Here is an 18,426-nt window from a genome sequence, read left to right on the forward strand (position 1 = left end):
TCAACACATAGCTTCATTTGCAGAAGCCCAAAAGGTCATGAACCAGTGTTTTTAAGTTCTAGTGTCTTGAAACCTGACGCCCTCAATCAGGCCTGTAATGTGCTTTAATGGGCTCCGGTCATTACAGGCAGGTTATGAAGAAGCCAATGCAACTTAAATGCATACGAGACTATTTAAAGCTTTGAATAAGTGCAGCCTCCTCAGTCAATAATGCAGCTGCTCTGAGCCTCAGTGAAAGCTCTGAGTCACGATGCGTTCAGTAAATGAAAAGGAGGTGGCGTCAGGCGGACGGGGCGTCCCGCACGGAGCTACCGTTGCCTCTCCGGTCGGGGGCCTTCGGCTCCTCGGGGCCCCGTTAACCCTTCATACGAGCTAATGAGCGTTCCTGAGAGACTCCTGTTAAACACACACTGCTACTTGTTATTAACCACTTCACGGGTGTTTGGTTTGACTTCTCTGACGTATGAAGATTTCTTAAAGGAATAGTTCCACATACCGGGGTATACGCTTATTTGGTTTCAAAGAGTTGGATGGAAAGATAGCCTAGCTTAGCATAAAGGCTGGAAGCAGGGAGAAATGGCTAGCCTAGCTTAGCATTAAAGGCTGGAAGCAGGGAGAAACGGCTAGCCTAGCTCAGCATAGAGGCTGGAAGCAGGGAGAAACGGCTAGCTTAGCATTAAAGGCTGGAAGCAGGAAGAAACGGCTAGCTTAGCATTAAAGGCTGGAAGCAGGAAGAAACGGCTAGCTTAGCATTAAAGGCTGGAAGCAGGAAGAAACGGCTAGCTTAGCATTAAAGGCTGGAAGCAGGGAGAAACGGCTAGCCTAGCTTAGCATGGAAGAAGGGAGAAACGGCTAGCCTGGCTGTTTTTTTTTTTGTGAAAGTTCAAAACCCTGCAGAGCTCACGTGAACTTGTTGTAGGTTGTTTTGTTTATTCCATATAGAAAGTAGTAATATCAGTTTCTGGTTTTAAAACATGTTGTAAACAGTTCATCTCTTGTCTTCTGGCACAGTGATGACAAGAACTATTGTTCCAACATTGAAAAGCTAACAGCGCTAACAGTGCTAACAGTGCTAACTACGACAAACATGCTGACAGAGCTAAAATAAAATAACAAACTATATACTTTCACATATTCACTTTTTTAAAATGGTGTAATATTCTACTAGAGGTTTTTTATTTCACAACCTGGCAACCAAGAAGTTAATATTTTCAATGCATCAGTAAAGATCTGTTAACAGTCATTAGTTAAACCCTTTATGAGTTATAACTGATAAATATAACATTTCTCTTTACAGTTATCCCTTGAAATGATGAATTCACGTTCAAATGACAACATGTAAACTCTACTTTTCCTTTTTACTTCTTTACTTAAGATTTAATGAAACTTAAAAATTAACTGAAACACTGGCAATGAGGAATATCTTAATAATAATAATGTTAATGAATGAGATTAAGATTTATTTAAAGATACAGATTGAAACAATGTCTCAAATAAAAGTGGTGTGTTATTATTTCTGGCCATCAATATTTTGAGGACCGAGCGCGCAGCAGTCATATAGGCACGCATGCGTCCTGGCGCTCCGGTCGGGCAGCGGGATGCAGCGCCGCCGCCGCGGCTTCAGTGCGCCCCGAGCAGCCAGAGCGCACGGTTACAATGAGCTTCTCCACCGGTCCGACTGAGAGCCAGCGTCAGTACCGACCTCCGAGCAGCAGACGCACCGCCACAGACCCGGACCGACACCAGCTCCGCCCGCCCGCAGCAGGATGCCCGGGGGAAAGAGAGGGCTTGTGGCACCGCAGAACACTTTTCTGGAGAACATCGTCCGCCGATCAAGTGGTGAGTCCGCGCGCGGCCGGAGCGAGGCTTGTTTTTGGGTTTGGTTTCACCAGGACCGGGACACTGCTGGAATACAGTGTGCTGTTTTTATTATACCAAAGCAACCACGGAGGTTTGGTGGAGGATGAAACCCACATCATCTCACTTTACACCCGCATTTATTCCGCAGTGGAGTTTACCGCCTCTTATCATTTTAAGTATGGTTATCTAAGTTTCACGTGAAGGGAATATTTCCACGGGGAGCAACGTGTTTTTCAGTTTTGAGGAAAATTCTTTTTTTTTTTGTTCATATCGGTAAGATGCTCACTGGGAGTCCCCGTTTACGCACCGTTTTATCCACTGACTCCAATATTCTGCTCGACTTTACGAGATTAAATTATCACAAATCATCACTGTGAGACCAAAACAGCGACGCTGCTGCACAAACGCCACCTTAACGGAAGAGTTAAAGTATGCATTTGCTCATTAAACACCATCTGATCATTGTTGGACTCCGCATCTTCCAAATATTATGATTATTTTAGGGAGTTTAAAGTGAATAAACGACCAACATGTGAGCTCCGTCATTATGTAACTAATGCTGCGTTTTATGGGGACAAAGTGAAGTGAATAATAGATATCTGCTCAGTTATTCATCATCTCAATGTGTTCACTTTTACTCAGCTGCGGTTTTGTGTTTTTTGATCAGGACTCGTGTCTTTCCTGCGCTGTAAAGTGCGCCGGATTTTGGCACCAACGCGCGCTCTCCCTCTCCACATCCCTCTGATTAAATTGATTCCTTTTTACTTTCCCAGAAAAGTCAGCGGAGAACCGGCCGAAGTGAAAGCCGGGCTCGAGGATGAGGAGGGCTGCAGCGTTTCTCTTGTTTGTGCCTTCCTGTTCCTGAAGGAGGGACTGTTGTGCGGATCTCTTGGGGGAGTTTCGGCGCTAATTGGAGCGCCAAAGGTCGTAGTTTGCTGTCTGTTTATTTTCTGCTTGATCGGTCACACGAGCAATTAGCTGGAATGATGTGAAGAGACTGTTGTGGGACTTTGAGGCCGTTTGAGATCAGATCAGCAGCCTTTACGTTTGGAGAATCTTGGAGGCTAAAACTGTAACATGGACCACTTGGATGATATTTACAGGGTGGAACTTCTAGTTTACCTGCTGCTGAATGTCTACAGGGCTGAAACTAACTGTTACTGGATACTTTATTGGCAAAGTCTGAATTATAGCAAAGCTGCTGAAGAAAACAGCGATGAGCTTTTCGATGCAGACATCAAAACTAGTAGAGATGGAGTGAAAAAACTAAACTATACTTTAAACTTATACTTTAGCTCATATGAGAGACAGTTTCCAAATATAGATATATTAAAAGTGGCAATAAATACTCTTTATTAATTGGTATAAATATACTTCCCAAAAACAAAGCTATAACAAGATTTTTGTTTTGTATTCATTTCAATATATTTCAGCATATTGTTTTGGCAGCCAGTAAAACTTTATTTCAGTGCTTCAGGCCGATGCTCAGTAGAATGAGCTGTGGGTCTTAAAACTCAGAAATGAGCCGGCATATTTGCACTTCCTGTTCTCTGGTCTGAAAGTTAAAGTGTTTTCTGAATGTGTTTGTGTTTAGATGTCTGAAATCAGATCTGTGTTTAACACAAACTGAAGAGATTTAAACGTTTACTTAAATACCCCTCTGGCCAATTTAGAAGCTTCTACGTGTTTTAAAAAAAGTGTGAATGAGACGACTCAACGTCCTCACTAGAACACTATCCTCCTTTAGCTTAGTGGAGGAGACATGTAGTCATGTGACCGTGGTGGAGTTCCTTCATAGACTAACATGAAGTCACGTGACCGTGGTGGAGTTCCTTCATAGACTAACATGAAGTCACGTGACCGTGGTGGAGTTCCTTTATAGACTAACATGAAGTCACGTGACCGTGGTGGAGTTCCTTTATAGACTAACGTGAAGTCACGTGACCGTGGTGGAGTTCCTTTATAGACTAACATGAAGTCACGTGACCGTGGTGGAGTTCCTTTATAGACTAACATGAAGTCATGTGACCGTGGTGGAGTTTCTTCATAGACTAACATGAAGTCACGTGACCGTGGTGGAGTTCCTTTATAGACTAACGTGAAGTCACGTGACCGTGGTGGAGTTCCTTTATAGACTAACATGTAGTCATGTGACCGTGGTGGAGTTCCTTTATAGACTAACATGAAGTCACGTGACCGTGGTGGAGTTCCTTTATAGACTAACATGAAGTCACGTGACCGTGGTGGAGTTCCTTTATAGACTAACATGAAGTCATGTGACCGTGGTGGAGTTCCTTCATAGACTAACATGAAGTCATGTGACCGTGGTGGAGTTCCTTTATAGACTAACGTGAAGTCACGTGACCGTGGTGGAGTTCCTTTATAGACTAACGTGTAGTCATGTGACCGTGGTGGAGTTCCTTTATAGACTAACGTGAAGTCACGTGACCGTGGTGGAGTTCCTTTATAGACTAACATGAAGTCATGTGACCGTGGTGGAGTTCCTTCATAGACTAACATGAAGTCATGTGACCGTGGTGGAGTTCCTTCATAGACTAACATGAAGTCACGTGACCGTGGTGGAGTTCCTTTATAGACTAACATGAAGTCACGTGACCGTGGTGGAGTTCCTTTATAGACTAACATGAAGTCACGTGACCGTGGTGGAGTTCCTTTATAGACTAACGTGTAGTCACGTGACCGTGGTGGAGTTCCTTTATAGACTAACGTGAAGTCACGTGACCGTGGTGGAGTTCCTTTATAGACTAACGTGAAGTCACGTGACCGTGGTGGAGTTCCTTTATAGACTAACATGAAGTCATGTGACCGTGGTGGAGTTCCTTCATAGACTAACATGAAGTCATGTGACCGTGGTGGAGTTCCTTCATAGACTAACATGAAGTCACGTGACCGTGGTGGAGTTCCTTTATAGACTAACATGAAGTCACGTGACCGTGGTGGAGTTCCTTTATAGACTAACATGAAGTCACGTGACCGTGGTGGAGTTCCTCCATAGACTAACATGAAGTCACGTGACCGTGGTGGAGTTCCTCTATAGACTAACATGAAGTCACGTGACCGTGGTGGAGTTCCTTTATAGACTAACATGTAGTCACGTGACCGTGGTGGAGTTCCTTTATAGACTAACATGAAGTCACGTGACCGTGGTGGAGTTCCTTTATAGACTAACATGAAGTCACGTGACCGTGGTGGAGTTCCTTTATAGACTAATGTGAAGTCACGTGACCGTGGTGGAGTTCCTTTATAGACTAACGTGAAGTCACGTGACCGTGGTGGAGTTCCTCTATAGACTAACATGAAGTCACGTGACCGTGGTGGAGTTCCTTTATAGACTAACATGAAGTCACGTGACCGTGGTGGAGTTCCTTTATAGACTAACATGTAGTCACGTGACCGTGGTGGAGTTCCTTTATAGACTAACGTGAAGTCACGTGACCGTGGTGGAGTTCCTTTATAGACTAACATGTAGTCACGTGACCGTGGTGGAGTTCCTTTATAGACTAACGTGAAGTCATGTGACCGTGGTGGAGTTCCTCTATAGACTAACATGAAGTCATGTGACTGTGGTGGAGTTCCTTTATAGACTAACGTGAAGTCATGTGACCGTGGTGGAGTTCCTCTATAGACTAACGTGAAGTCATGTGACCGTGGTGGAGTTCCTTTATAGACTAACGTGAAGTCGATAAACAACATGATAAATATAGAAAAAGAAACTAACAAAAAAAACTTTCCTCAGTGCTTTTCTTTCAAAACGTCCATGATATGCACTAATCTGTCACGACGTGGTATTTTAACATATTCATGAAATGTGGTCGGGTCAATATTGACTGCAGGGAGTTGAAGCGTGTTGGTTGACAGTCTGGAGGTTTTGTGGATTGGAGGTTTCTGCAGGCAGCAACACATTTTCTCTGCATGAAAGCGTTCTTTGTTTCACTTGAGTCTCTTTTAAATTTGAAGTGTGAATTATTGGATCTGAGATTAGAAAGGTCTCATGTAGCCTCCCACTGAACATCGCCGACGATTGAACGAGAGCCGTTGTTGAGAACGCTGAATGATGTCATCGCAGGGGGTTTGATGTTTTCGGAGGCTTTGAGCGCTTCTGTTGCTGAAGGACTTCAGGGCAGCCCGACTGGTCGAACCTCGGTTCAGCTAAGTAATTGGTTGTGATGAAAGAGCAGAGCAGCAAAGGTCAGGATGGTTCTGTTTAGTCTTACTCAGCTCTTTGAAACCAAAAGGTCACTCGTGAGGCTGCAGATGATGAATTTAAGTCACTAAAGTTCCTTTTTTGTTTTGTGCTGATTGTTTGGAAAGCGAGGCGGAGGACAGATGAGGCCGATATTGTTCTGGACTGTCCTGCGTTGGAAGGTGTGACCCGCTCATGGCTTACCCACAATGCACTGCAGCCTGATTTGTTCACACACACGTTTTTATTTGAAGAAAATGTTTGTGTAAAACAGAAGAGTTGGAGGAATTGATTCACAGCTTCTCTGTTCTTAGAGGAGCGGAGTTTGTCCTGTGAGTGGCGCCAAAGGAAAAAGACCGTATTGTAAAAAAAGGATAGTTTGGATGTTTAGAAGTGTGGATGTATGAAGTACTTCAGTGTTTTACTACAGTTGATGGAGAACCAGAACGTTCTGCTGTGGACGTATTTAAGACCCCTAAAAGAATCGATATCGGTTTAAGTGAACGTTGCATTTAGAATATTTTCCCCTCTTCACCTTGATGTCAGACAGACCTTTCTTGACGAGGAACTGAAGCCGTTCTCTGTCTCCAGTCTTCAGCCGTGGAAGCACTTTAAGATTCGTCCTCGTTAAAAAAAAAGAAGAGGACTTCGCTTACTGTAAACTGCAGTGAAAATGAGTGTACCATATAGTTGTTCCCTGTATTTCTGTGGCTGATGGAAGGAGTTTGAAAGCTACAGAACCACGTTATTGTTTTGTTATGAATCAGATATGCTGTTGGAGGGTTTTACTCATCGGTCTGGAAAACCTGCTGTCACAACTTCCAATGTTGTCATCTGTTACATACTGTACTGTGGGGAAACACGGCACGCTTGTGAGGCTTTTTGGGCATTTGAAGAGCTGTTGCATCTCGTCTTTTCATCTCAAAATTCACTGATTCACCAGCCAACTATTTATTTTTTTGGGGGGGGTAAAAGAGGAGTTCATGTTGAATGATTTCCTGCCAAAGTTACCTGCAGCTTTGGCAGGTGTTGAAAGACGTTGTTTGCAGTTTTAGCTTATTAATTACAGTTTGCATTTACCTGTTTTTATAAAGTGCAGACCTTCTTCTAAAGCAGGAGATCGTTTTCTGACCTTTCAATGAAGCCGCTGGGTCCAGTTTGCTATAAAAAAAAAGACTTGAACTTTAATAGAAAGGAAAAATATAAGAGAACATATTTTTAGAAACCAAGCTTTGGAAATTCCTATAGTTCTCACCATGTTTCCATGTCTGTGTATTGTGTTTTTTGGGTGTTTTTGTTGTTGGTGATTTCAAGGACAACGTCTGATACTTCAGTCAGTTGCTGAAGTCTTCTGGGTTTTAATTAGACAGCAGCAGACTGTCAACTCGTGAATGTTTGAGTGTCTTTAAAACACAGCGAATGGAGAGTGTTTCTGTCTCTCTTATTGTATAAAACAGCTAATTTTAGAGGACACTTTTAGTTTATTTCAGTTTGAGAGAAACTATATGAAAGAAAGTTATTTTTTGTCACGTAGGCCTACGCAACATCTCTCTACATTGTGTAGTGAAATGTTTTTACCCCACTATGTACAAATATCACAAAGAAGACAAGATAATATGTGCAAACACGAGGCCGAATATCATATATTGAAGAAGCGGGGGGGGGGCCTTCATGTATAAGAAGGCAGGGCTTTTAGCAGGTTGTAACAAACATGGCCGACTCTCTGCAGCTGGAGTGGCTGTGTCTCAGAAGAGAGGTGACGGGTGGATTTAAGTAAGTGAAGATGGACCTGGTGGTGTTAAAAAGGTGGCTTTTATTGATTAGCTTGTTAGCTAACTGCCTTGTGTGGCCACGTAGCTTTTTACACTAAAGTGAGGTCATTTTATGTCCGTCATCTGTTGGTGGAGGTGATTTTCTAGAAGCAAGCGGAGGCCTTTTACTCGTGATGGCGAGATGAAGCTTCATGAAGCATTGAAGCTTTCCATCCAATTGGCTCCTTCATGGGCCGAAGACTTCTTTCCCCCAGTACGCCTTGTGGGATGACCCGCCCCTACTTGGCCTCTGATTGGCTACTTGCTGCTAAACGCTAATGTTAGCCTAGCTATGATGCTAACCAGCGCTTTGAACCAGACAGGCTGGGAACAGAGCGACTCAGCCACGGCAGCTCACGTTTTTGTTCTCGTAGTACGAAGAGAGGCCGTTTAATGATTTAAAAGTTAATATACATATAGTTTAACATTAGTTTAAACTCCTCTGGTTGTATAGAAGTCTAGTCTAAAATGACTCTACTTCTCTCTTGATTTATTCCCTCAGTAAACATTGTAAACATGAGTTTATGGTCTCAATCTCTAGTTTACAGTCTTCTTCAATACAGCATGATGTTCATTTAGTACATTATGCTCCATTTAGAGTCAAACAGACCAGAAAGAGGGGATGATTTAGGGGCGGGGCTACACACTGATTGACAGGTCGACACCAGAGACGGATACGGCGTCTCTACGTCACTCCTCCTCAGTCCAGATGTGGTCACTTCCTGTTCACTGGCTGCAACAAAAACAAAGACGTCGACGGTCGTAATCCAAACTGGAGGCTTCAAAACATCAGTCCACAAACCAACGAGTGACGTCACCATGACTACGTCCACTTCTCACAGACAGTCGGTGGTTAATGGCCACGTTTGGACTCAAAAACCGACATCCACATGAGAGTTTTGTGAAAACAAGCTGAAGTTTTCAGGCTGTTTGTTCTCTTTAGAGGTACGAGGTTCTCACAGGACAGCGGCGCTACAAACCGATCTTATAGAGTATGATGCATGGATGCAGATTAAACGAACCGACAGGAAATAAAAGAGATAAAATGCAACATTAATGCAGCAGTTATACTTTAGCTACATTTTGCTGATAATACTCACATACTTGTATTTGAGTAAGGGTTTGAATTCCTCTGCCTAGACCAGTTTATTAGTACAGTCTTCCTGCAGAGGTTGAGAAGCTTTGCAGCCTTTTATCTGCGTTTCATATTTGATGCCGACGTCCTCTCTCTGTCCTGTCCGTCCGTCAGAAACCAGCTTCCTCCTGGGAAACGCCCAGATCGTGGAGTGGCCTGTAGTTTACAGCAATGACGGATTCTGCAAGCTGTCTGGCTTCCACAGGGCCGAGGTCATGCAGAAGAGCAGCACATGCAGGTAAAACCCCTTTTCTGCTCATATTTCTGTATTCATTACTGAACATCTCGGCGTGGTAAATGTGCACAATTACTAATGTTTAACTCCGGATCAAAGCTTAATTAGCTACCGTGAGGTAATGGAGTGATAATGACTCTTCAGTCTTGTTTCTTTATTATAATTGCACTCACAGCGTAGCTAAATACGCAATCATGTTCGTGTGCATCCACGTGCTGAATCTAAAGCAAGCATATGTCGTGTTTAACCCCTGGGTTCACGCTCTTTTTGTTAATGGTTTGAATGCTTCATTTAAAGCAGAACTAATACAAAAAAAAACACACTTTTTTTCCTCTGCAGCTTCTTTATGACTTAAAACCACACCACAGTAGCCAGGTCCAGCTTCATTTATTCACTGAATATGTCTATTTTATTCAGTTCCATCTATTATGTAAGCAGTGAGAGAGGAAGTGACACTCTCCTGTACCCTCCTGCTCCTGCTCCTCCGTAGTGATCACTTAGAGCCGCGTGGTGCTGCTCTGGAGAGCTGTTTACATGATGCTAACTTCGTTTACTGCTTCATCGCTGCTATTATATCATGCAGGGAAAGTGTGGAGCTGTCGCACTGTACCAGGAAAAAAAAAGAAAAGGCTTCTGGCGCTCGCTGTGTGTGAGAGAGAGAGAGAGAGAGAGAGAGAGAGAGAGAGAGAGAGAGAGAGAGAGAGAGAGAGAGATCACTGCTCCGCGAGAGTCTGAAATGAATCCAATTTTGTGCTGCCAGAGGAGCTCGGTCTGCTCGAGGACGCCGTCCTGCTCGCTTGTCAGTCAGGACGTTTTTAAAATTTGACTCCAAAGGACGACTCGTCTCCTCTGGCGCCTCTCAGATCTGATGGGGGGGGGGGGGGGGGGGGGGTTGGCCTTGACTATAGCCGGCGGCTTAAAAAGGTTTCGAGCTATAAGTGAGACCGGGGCTCTGAGATTCGTCTCATTAGAGACATTTGAGAAGCAACCTGTTTGTGGTTTTGTTGCCTGAACCGGACTTTAGTCTTTTCAAGCAACGTGTGAATAAAAGAAACAGAACAGTGGGCCTCACATAATCACACAGGTACTGTAGTGCAAAAGGAGACCCCTCAGTTTGGGGGTCAGGGTCCACCGCGTCTCTGCTGGACTGTGGCGATGTTGTAAACGTGCGTCTTCACTGACTGCTACACACCTCTGCATTTTAAAGTTTTTACTCTTTGGGCCTCAAAACGATGTGAGAAGTTATGAAGGAAAAACAAGTCTCCATAGATACCTTCTGATGGGGGGCCTTGCTTCGTGTCCCAAAATCCCTGGATTTCCCGTTTTTAAATTGAAATGTGGAAGGAAACTTTAAGTGCAAATCTAGTTTCATCACGGGGCTCCCTCACGAGCTTCCCTCTCAACCTGTGAGCGTCCTAGCTGAAGGCTGCTTAAGCTCCTCGTTTCCTCACTCTGCTGTAAACCAGTGTAGTCCTGAGCAGCCTTAACGTCTCCTTATTGAATGAAGCATCTGTGCTCCTCTTTTCTGACTGAACAAACTCCACAAAATACAGCATTGTGGCGCTCCTTTATTTAATGTTACCCATGTTCACATTAGTTATTCATAAAGAACACGTGTTAAATTACTAACAGTGTGGCTGGGACTGTTGTTAATGAACTTTCATTATAAAAGATTGACTTGTTAGATTATAATCAATGTTAAAGGAGCAATACAGTTTAAACCAACAGGTCCAATGAATGTTCAAGACGAGACAAACGCAATGTTTTTCAGACTAGTCCAAATAAAATATCCAAAATGTGTGTGTGTGTGTGTGTGTGTGTGTGTGTGTGTGTGTGTGTTGGGGAAAGAAAGTAATCACTTGGACTAGATATATTAGCTCAGATTAAAACGTCCTCGGTCCTTCAGAGGGAGACCTGCAGGCTGCACCGACCGGAAAAACAAATCAACGATCCTTCTCTGTGAGCGCAATTTATGCCGCTGCATCAATTTCCTCCATAAAAAGCCTTTATGGTGAGACAACGGATCGACGATGCCGCTCCCAACGCATGTGATATACTGTAACGCTGGTATTGACCGTCTCTCCGTTTCCTCTTTCTAGCTTCATGTACGGAGAGCTGACGGACAAGAAGAGCATCGACAAAGTCCGACAGACGTTCGACAACTACGAGTCCAACTGCTTTGAAGTCCTGCTGTACAGGAAGAACAGTGAGTGCTGCACCGGCGTCACTCGTTAGTGCGTTTTAAATGACAACAGAGCCACTCGTGAGGATATAAACTACATTTTTAGGAGCATCACAATTCAAGACAACAATTCCAATTGTTATTTAACACACAGTTTATTTATTCATGCACTCGTCTTCTTTCAGACTAGAGGAAAGAAAACATCCAAAATACACATTCATGTTTCTTTAACTACTCTGTTTACGTCTGTGGATTTCTGCAGAAGTTACCATTAGACGATGCTTATTTGCATATATAATGTATAACATTTCAGTAAACTGGTAATAGAATAAACACTGGTGTTGCTGTGAGTGATGAAGTGGTGAAGTTTGATGGTGATATCTACTAGTTCATGTTGTGACCCTCTTCACCTGGAGACTCTTCTAAATGTCTGGACTTTAACTAAACGTCTCTTTAAAGGAGCTTTTCTATCAATGGAGTTTTTCTCACACTCTGATCCAGAAATCTCCACTTCAGTAGTTCTGACATCCACCAAACTTCACACCTTCATTCCTCTCTGTGTGCTGAAGCTTTCTACTGAGGAGCTTGTTCACACATCACTCACAGCAGCATCTCATCAGAGTCCGTATGTGACGCGTTGAGACGAGACGTATTCAGATAATGGATGGAGTCAGATAAAACCTTTTTTATGGGAGTCGATTTAATGAATGCAAATGATGTCAAAAACACAGATGACGTGTAGCTTCAACGGGCCAATCGGGCGGAGGAACAGAACCTTCTGTCCGGTGTGGTCGGGCGGCGCTGAGTCTTTGGATCGGCAGCGTTGTGGAGGAGCACGGTGGACGAAGTGGGCAGACATAAATAGTCCTAAATGTTCCTGTCTCCCAAGAGTGATCACCTACGAGTGCAGAATGCGAGGCGGAGGAGGGAGGAACGGTGAAGAGAAAAATGAAAAGATCAATATTTAAACTTCTCAAATTTGCTGACAAGGATCGGGAGAACGGGGCTCTCACGGAGGCTGGAGATATAAATGAGACTTGTGTTCTCTGTAAAGTGTGAGGAGGTAGTAAAGCCACACAGAACCTCAGCGGGTTCCAGGTTCTTGTGTGCAGAAAGAAACGCAGAGTTCCCTCAAAGAGATGACCTGAACATCGTGGCTGTTTTCAAACGGCGGGTTAAGAAACGATCAACGCTGAGGGTCGGATCGTTCTTCATGAGGATTAGTGGGTTCATCAGGCGGCGGCGTCGTGCAGAACGACTCGTCGCTCGTTATGTTCTCAAAAGGTCACCGGAGGGTTAATTGAACAGGATTCATGATGAGTGGATCCTGGAGCGGTGTCCCGGTTCAACAAAACCTGCGCAGTAACTCTGAGCAGATTGTGAGTGCAGTGCAGTGAGCTCCTGAAGGGGAAGTGACCAACAAAATACACTCCAAAGTCCTAGAGTTCTGGTTCTGCTGACGATGGACACTTTAGTTAATCAATGCGATGCACAAAGGACATGGAGGAGCTGTTATTGACCCAATAATTCAAAACAAGTTGCCGGTCGTGGTCAGATTGCTCCAGCAAAGTTTGCATGCATTGAATTATTGTTTATTAACTGCATAAACGGTGCACTATAAACAATATTTAGCTCTCTCAGAAATGGTTTATTTCAGGTAAGACACATTAAGTATGTTTTCTTTAGTCTATAATAACCTTAAGAGTGTTTTTGTTGAGTCCTCAGAAACGCCGTGTTTCTACAGTAGCCCAGAACGGACAAACCAAACCGTCCGGCTCTAGATTCCCCGTTTCCCGTCTTTATTCGGAGGACGCACAGCTAAGATTTCTCTGACGTCTCCGCAGGAAGTCCAGTGTGGTTCTACATGCAAGTGGCTCCCATCAGGAACGAGAATGACAAGGTGGTTCTGTTCCTCTGCACCTTCAAGGACATCACGCTCTTCAAGCAGCCTATTGAAGACGAAACCACCAAAGGTGAGTGCTTCCCTGCTTTGACTCAACAAACCCCTCCCTGTTTTATTTCTGGATAATTCACAGTATCATGTAAAAGGGAGAGAGGCGTGTCGAGAACGATGTTCTTCCAGACGTCTTTTGAAGAGCCTGGTGTTCAGAGAACATGATGTGCAGCTCGCTGCACCGAGCCACCGGAGGAGATGACGTTTCATTATTCAGGAGTAAAGAGTTGGAGGAGAGACGGGGAGGACGCGTGACAACATGTTGAGAGTGGAAACCAAACGAGTACAAGGCCCAGCAATGTAGTTCTGACTGGACATATCAAGTTTCTTCATCTTCCTCCTCCGTCAACTTTTTGCTCTTCTTCGTCTTCTCCTCTCGTCTTCTTCTTCTTCTCTCGTCTTCTTCTTATCTCGTCTTCTCCTCTCGTCTTCTTCTTCTTCTTCTTCTTCTCTCGTCTTCTTCTTCTTCTTCTTCTTCTTCTTCTCTCGTCTTCTTCTTCTTCTCCTCTCGTCTTCTTCTTCTTCTCTCGTCTTCTTCTTCTTCTCTCGTCTTCTTCCTCCTTCCCCTTCCATGTTTGTGTTTTATTGAAATATCTTAACAACTAAGCGGATGGATTGCTGTGAAATTTGGTGCAGAAATTCATGTTCTGCTCAAGATGATTTGGAGATATTTCAGTGACTCTTCATCTCTGTGTCAAAATTATTAATCCGACCCAAAACTTTACCTGCAGAATTCCTGACATTCCCATCCGCCTTCTCTGTACTTTGGGTTAACTGCTAATTACCAAATATTAGCACGCTAACGCGCTAAACTAAGATGGTGAACATTCCACCTGTTAAACATCAGCGTGTTAGCATTGTCCTTGTGAACATGCTAACACGCTGAAAGCACAGCTGTGTTCTGTATCCTTTTTCTTCCCTTCTGCTATCTTCACTCTCCTCCTTGTCCCCTTCTTCCCTTTCATAGTCTTCTTCATCTCCTCTTTTGTTTCACTAAGTTGTCCTCCTTCCTTCCTTCCTTCCTCTTGCTTCTTCCTCTTCGGTTCTTTCTCTCCCGCCGAGAAGTCTCAGAACATTTCTGCTCGCTGCAAATCGTAGTTCTTTATTTCATCCCAAGCTGCGGCTGGATGAAGAAAAGAGCGAGGCGAGTCTCATTTCTCTGGCGATGGGGGAGCGTCTCATCTGTCGGCTTGTGTTTGAGGAGGTTGGGACGCTGTCGGGAATCACGGGAGACGTGGGTGGCGGTGTCGTCCTCTGTGCCCTGACTGATGCACAGTGTCAGCTTCCTGCCCTGGGAGTCGTCCTCAGCGCCACTGAGCGGGTGTGTTTGCCCTTTGACAAGGATCCCTCACCCTTCCCCCCCTTTTTAATGTACACACACACACACACACACACACACACACACACACACACACACACATATGTAAACACGTGTGCACGCATGCAGCGCGTTACGGAGACCTGCAGAGAGTTGTCCTGTGATTTGTTTATTCACTCATCATGTGCTCAGCGACGTGTGAATAACGTGGGCTGAACATGCAATCAGAGCTTGACTGGAACTAATATTGTCACATCAGTGCCGCGACGTCTTTGCCAGTTAGCCTCTGCTGATCATGTGACAAACTTCAGATTTAGTTCTCTAATCGTCTGTAATTTCAAAGAAAACAAAGAAAACACTCCAGTTCTGAAGAGTGAAGTCAAAGCTTCATGTGTTAAAGCTGCATTCTCTCTAGTGTCCACCAGGGGGCGACTCCTCTGGTTGTATAGAAGTCTAGTCTAAAATGACTCTACTTCTCTCTTGATTTATTCCCTCAGTAAACATTGTAAACATGAGTTTATGGTCTCAATCTCTAGTTTACAGTCTTCTTCAATACAGCATGATGTTCATTTAGTACATTATGCTCCATTTAGAGTCAAACAGACCATAAAGCAGGGGATGATTTAGGGGCGGGGCTACACAGTGATTGACAGGTCTCTACGTCACTCCTCCTCAGTCCAGATGTGGTCACTTCCTGTTCACTGGTTGCATGAAACATGTAACCTAACTCTGTATGAATAGTCTATGGTTCAGAGCCACGGTAACGTTACAAAAGCCGCTCAATGAACTTTAAATGTCTTTCAAATTCACCTACATGAGCCTTGATTTTGTGGTCAGTTGAAAAGGTCAACTGTTGGAGAGAGCCGTGTCAGTTCCCCGCCTGGCTTTAGACTCCTTTAGTGTGAGATTCTCAGACATTTTGAAATGAAACCGTGTTGGAAATGGAGAGTTGACTGCACTGTAAAACAGATGGCCTTTTATCGGAGTCATACACTCGGTAATGTAGAGGCCTCTTAAAACGAAAATCACGTTGGCAACCAGGCTGCACTTTGCCGTTTGGGGTTTGACTGATGTGCTGGCAGCCAGACTGTAAACGCCACGGTGTATTTCAGTACAGTACGGCTTGTTGGAGGCCAGCGTGAGTCACGGAGCAGCTGATTAGAGGGGGGGGGGGGGGGCTCGCTCGCGCTGCAGACCGAAAACTTTGCTCTCAGCTTGGTCTCCGGCGGCCTCGGCTCGCCACGACGCGTCAGCATCAGCTGAGCGGGAGAGAGATCTGCTGAAGATCCTCGGCTTGGAACAACCAAGTATGATTTTTTTTTTTTTGAATCTGCACCCTGCTGATGCCCCCTGTTTTGGCTGAAATCACCCCGTCATCTTACTAAAGTTAAAACACATTCTGTGTTGCTGCAGATGCATTTATTTCCTTCATCTTCCCCCAGATCCCAGACTCAACAGCTGCCTTTTCAAGAACCTCAGAGCATTTTGGATTTAATACAAATTCCCTGTGTGCATGACTACTAGTTGTTTATTACGGCAGAGCAGTAAGAAGAGAAAGAGGAGAGAACTAAACAAGTAGCAGAATGAAACTAAACGGTTACAATTTGCATTTTATTCATTTTTTTTAAATTAAAATGTATTTTTATCACCGAAAATCACCAATTTCTCTCAGAGCTTTCCAATCAGTACAGCATACGACATCCTCGGTCCTTACACCCCCCCCCCCCCCCCACACACACACACACACACACACACACACACACACAATTAACCCCCCCCCTCCCCCCCACCGTGGTGCTGTTTTCTTGCAGCGCAGCAGAGTTCACCGTTTGCTTGGTCAGCACCTGTAAAAGCTTCACAGATGGCGGTGGCTTCAGCCTCGGGCGAGACTTCATTACAGGATGAAGAGCGACGAGAACATCGGAGCAGATCAAATCTCTGCCTTGCTGTCAGAGCCCTTAATATTCACCTTAAAATGACTCAAAGGGTTACTACACATTCTTGCTATATCATTGTTTCCCCTATAAAGAGTTGAATTTAAATAAATATACAGTCAAAATAACAATCTGCTTAATAACGGTGTGTACATTTTGTATGTGTACATTGATGGAGTTAGTTCCACCACACCTCTGTGCCGTCACCACCAACACACTGAGCTCTTTACTCCCACTTTAATGAATCGTAAGCTCAAAACCAAACGCTGCGACGCGTTAGAGATGGACGTCGAGTGACGCTGGTCATGTCGTCCTCGTTTGTGCAACCCGCTGATCAAAATCTCATTTGGGAATTCACTTCTGGTGGTGCGTGCAGCGGTTCTGCTCCCCTGTTATTTTTAGCCCACTTTCATTGTGCTCCAGTCTGATAAGTCAAGCGTTCTTGAGGGGGAACCGCAGCAGCAGCAGCAGCAGCAGCAGCATTACTATGAACCGTGAAAGAAGAAGACCTTATTTACGTGTGTGTGTGTGTGTGTGTGTGTGTGTGTGTGTGTGTGTGTGTGTGTCACTGGACGGAGCATGTCAGTACGTATTTACACGAGCGCCACCGAGACAAATTCCTCCATTTGCGTCATGATGAAAGTGGTTCTGGTTTTGCTTTCCGACCAAACGGTTCGCTATTATTATTATTTTTTTTTTCTCAAACACATTAGTTTATGGCGCTCCATAATGCATGCACACAATACAGTGAATTATGCAACCTCTGCTACTGTATAGGCGGCGTAGAAAAAGCACTTAAGACCTTTTGCTTTATTGAATCGAGTAATACCGTGATGGAAAAACTACGGCGGTTTGCAGATAAAAGTCCTTTTTGCTTCAGTGAAAGTAAACGAGACTCAGCAGTGAGCATGTGTGACTTTAAAGGGAAGAAACGGCTTCATTCCATAAATGAAGAACGAAAAGTTGATTTTATGAGCAAGAAAGTTTTCTTTCTTTGTCAAATGTTGGATAACTTTAGCTGTGACTCAGTCAGCTTATTAGCTTCTCTACGTTTTTATACCGATCAAATCCATATTTAATGATCTTAAAGTAAAACAAGGCGAGCCGTTAAGACTTCTTCTTTATTCTAGTAGTGTGTGTGTGTGTGTGTGTGTGTGTGTGTGTGTGTGTTTGTGTGTGTGTGTGTGTTGGAGGAGTAACAAACACTAGTCTCAAACAGTCTCGTGGGTCTCGCTGCACCCTTGGGTTCTGGGTAGAACCCTTACAAAAGACGGAAAGGGTTCTGGGAGGAGCCCTAGAAGGGTTCTCACAGAACCCTCACTATCCAGAACCGTTACACCTAATTTATAAAGGTTCTGTTTTTACAAAAGGTTCTACCAGGAACCAAAAAGGGTTCTGAGGACAAGACAAAGAACCCTGTTGATTCCAGTTGGAGCCTTTTATTTCTAAGAGTACCGCTCACCAAGATCACGTTGACGTCTTTCTGTCTTCTACTCCAGTACACGGTCCACAGTACTGTACTGAACAGAAGCTCTACTGCAGCACTTTTCCTCAGGAAAGATTTTGGAAAAAGTTCTGTTTTGGCTGAGAGCACCCCGGCTTATTATGTATGATGATCCAGAGCCAATTTTTGGGGTATTAGCATATAGAAAATCACATAAAAGAAGACAAGTACTTACTCACACAAAAGCAACTACAGCAATTTTTTCTCATGGGTCGTCGAGTGAGTGGGACTCAGAATACAGCAAGTGTTCTGTTCTGGTCCCGGTACCGTGTTGTGTTTGGCTTCTGTC

General features: G+C 44.2%; 1 protein-coding gene across 4 annotated transcripts in view; it reads left to right on the forward strand.

Moving 5' to 3' along the window:
- Window positions 1–1,694: 1,694 nt before the first annotated feature.
- Window positions 1,695–18,426, forward strand: part of kcnh5b (potassium voltage-gated channel, subfamily H (eag-related), member 5b) — a 91,476-nt gene continuing 74,744 nt past the window's right edge. For all 4 annotated transcript variants that reach the window (XM_068718156.1, XM_068718158.1, XM_068718157.1 and 1 more), the window contains exons 1-4: window positions 1,695–1,839; window positions 9,125–9,248; window positions 11,345–11,451; window positions 13,272–13,400. In XM_068718156.1, coding sequence (XP_068574257.1) covers window positions 1,767–1,839; window positions 9,125–9,248; window positions 11,345–11,451; window positions 13,272–13,400 — 433 coding nt within the window. In that variant the 5' untranslated portion in view covers window positions 1,695–1,766. The remainder of the gene's footprint in view (window positions 1,840–9,124; window positions 9,249–11,344; window positions 11,452–13,271; window positions 13,401–18,426) is intronic.

The sequence above is a fragment of the Cebidichthys violaceus genome, unplaced genomic scaffold (assembly GCF_023349555.1).
Source record: "Cebidichthys violaceus isolate CVI_PGR_0920_01 unplaced genomic scaffold, fCebVio1.0.p SCAF_22, whole genome shotgun sequence".
Lineage (NCBI taxonomy): Eukaryota > Metazoa > Chordata > Actinopteri > Perciformes > Stichaeidae > Cebidichthys > Cebidichthys violaceus.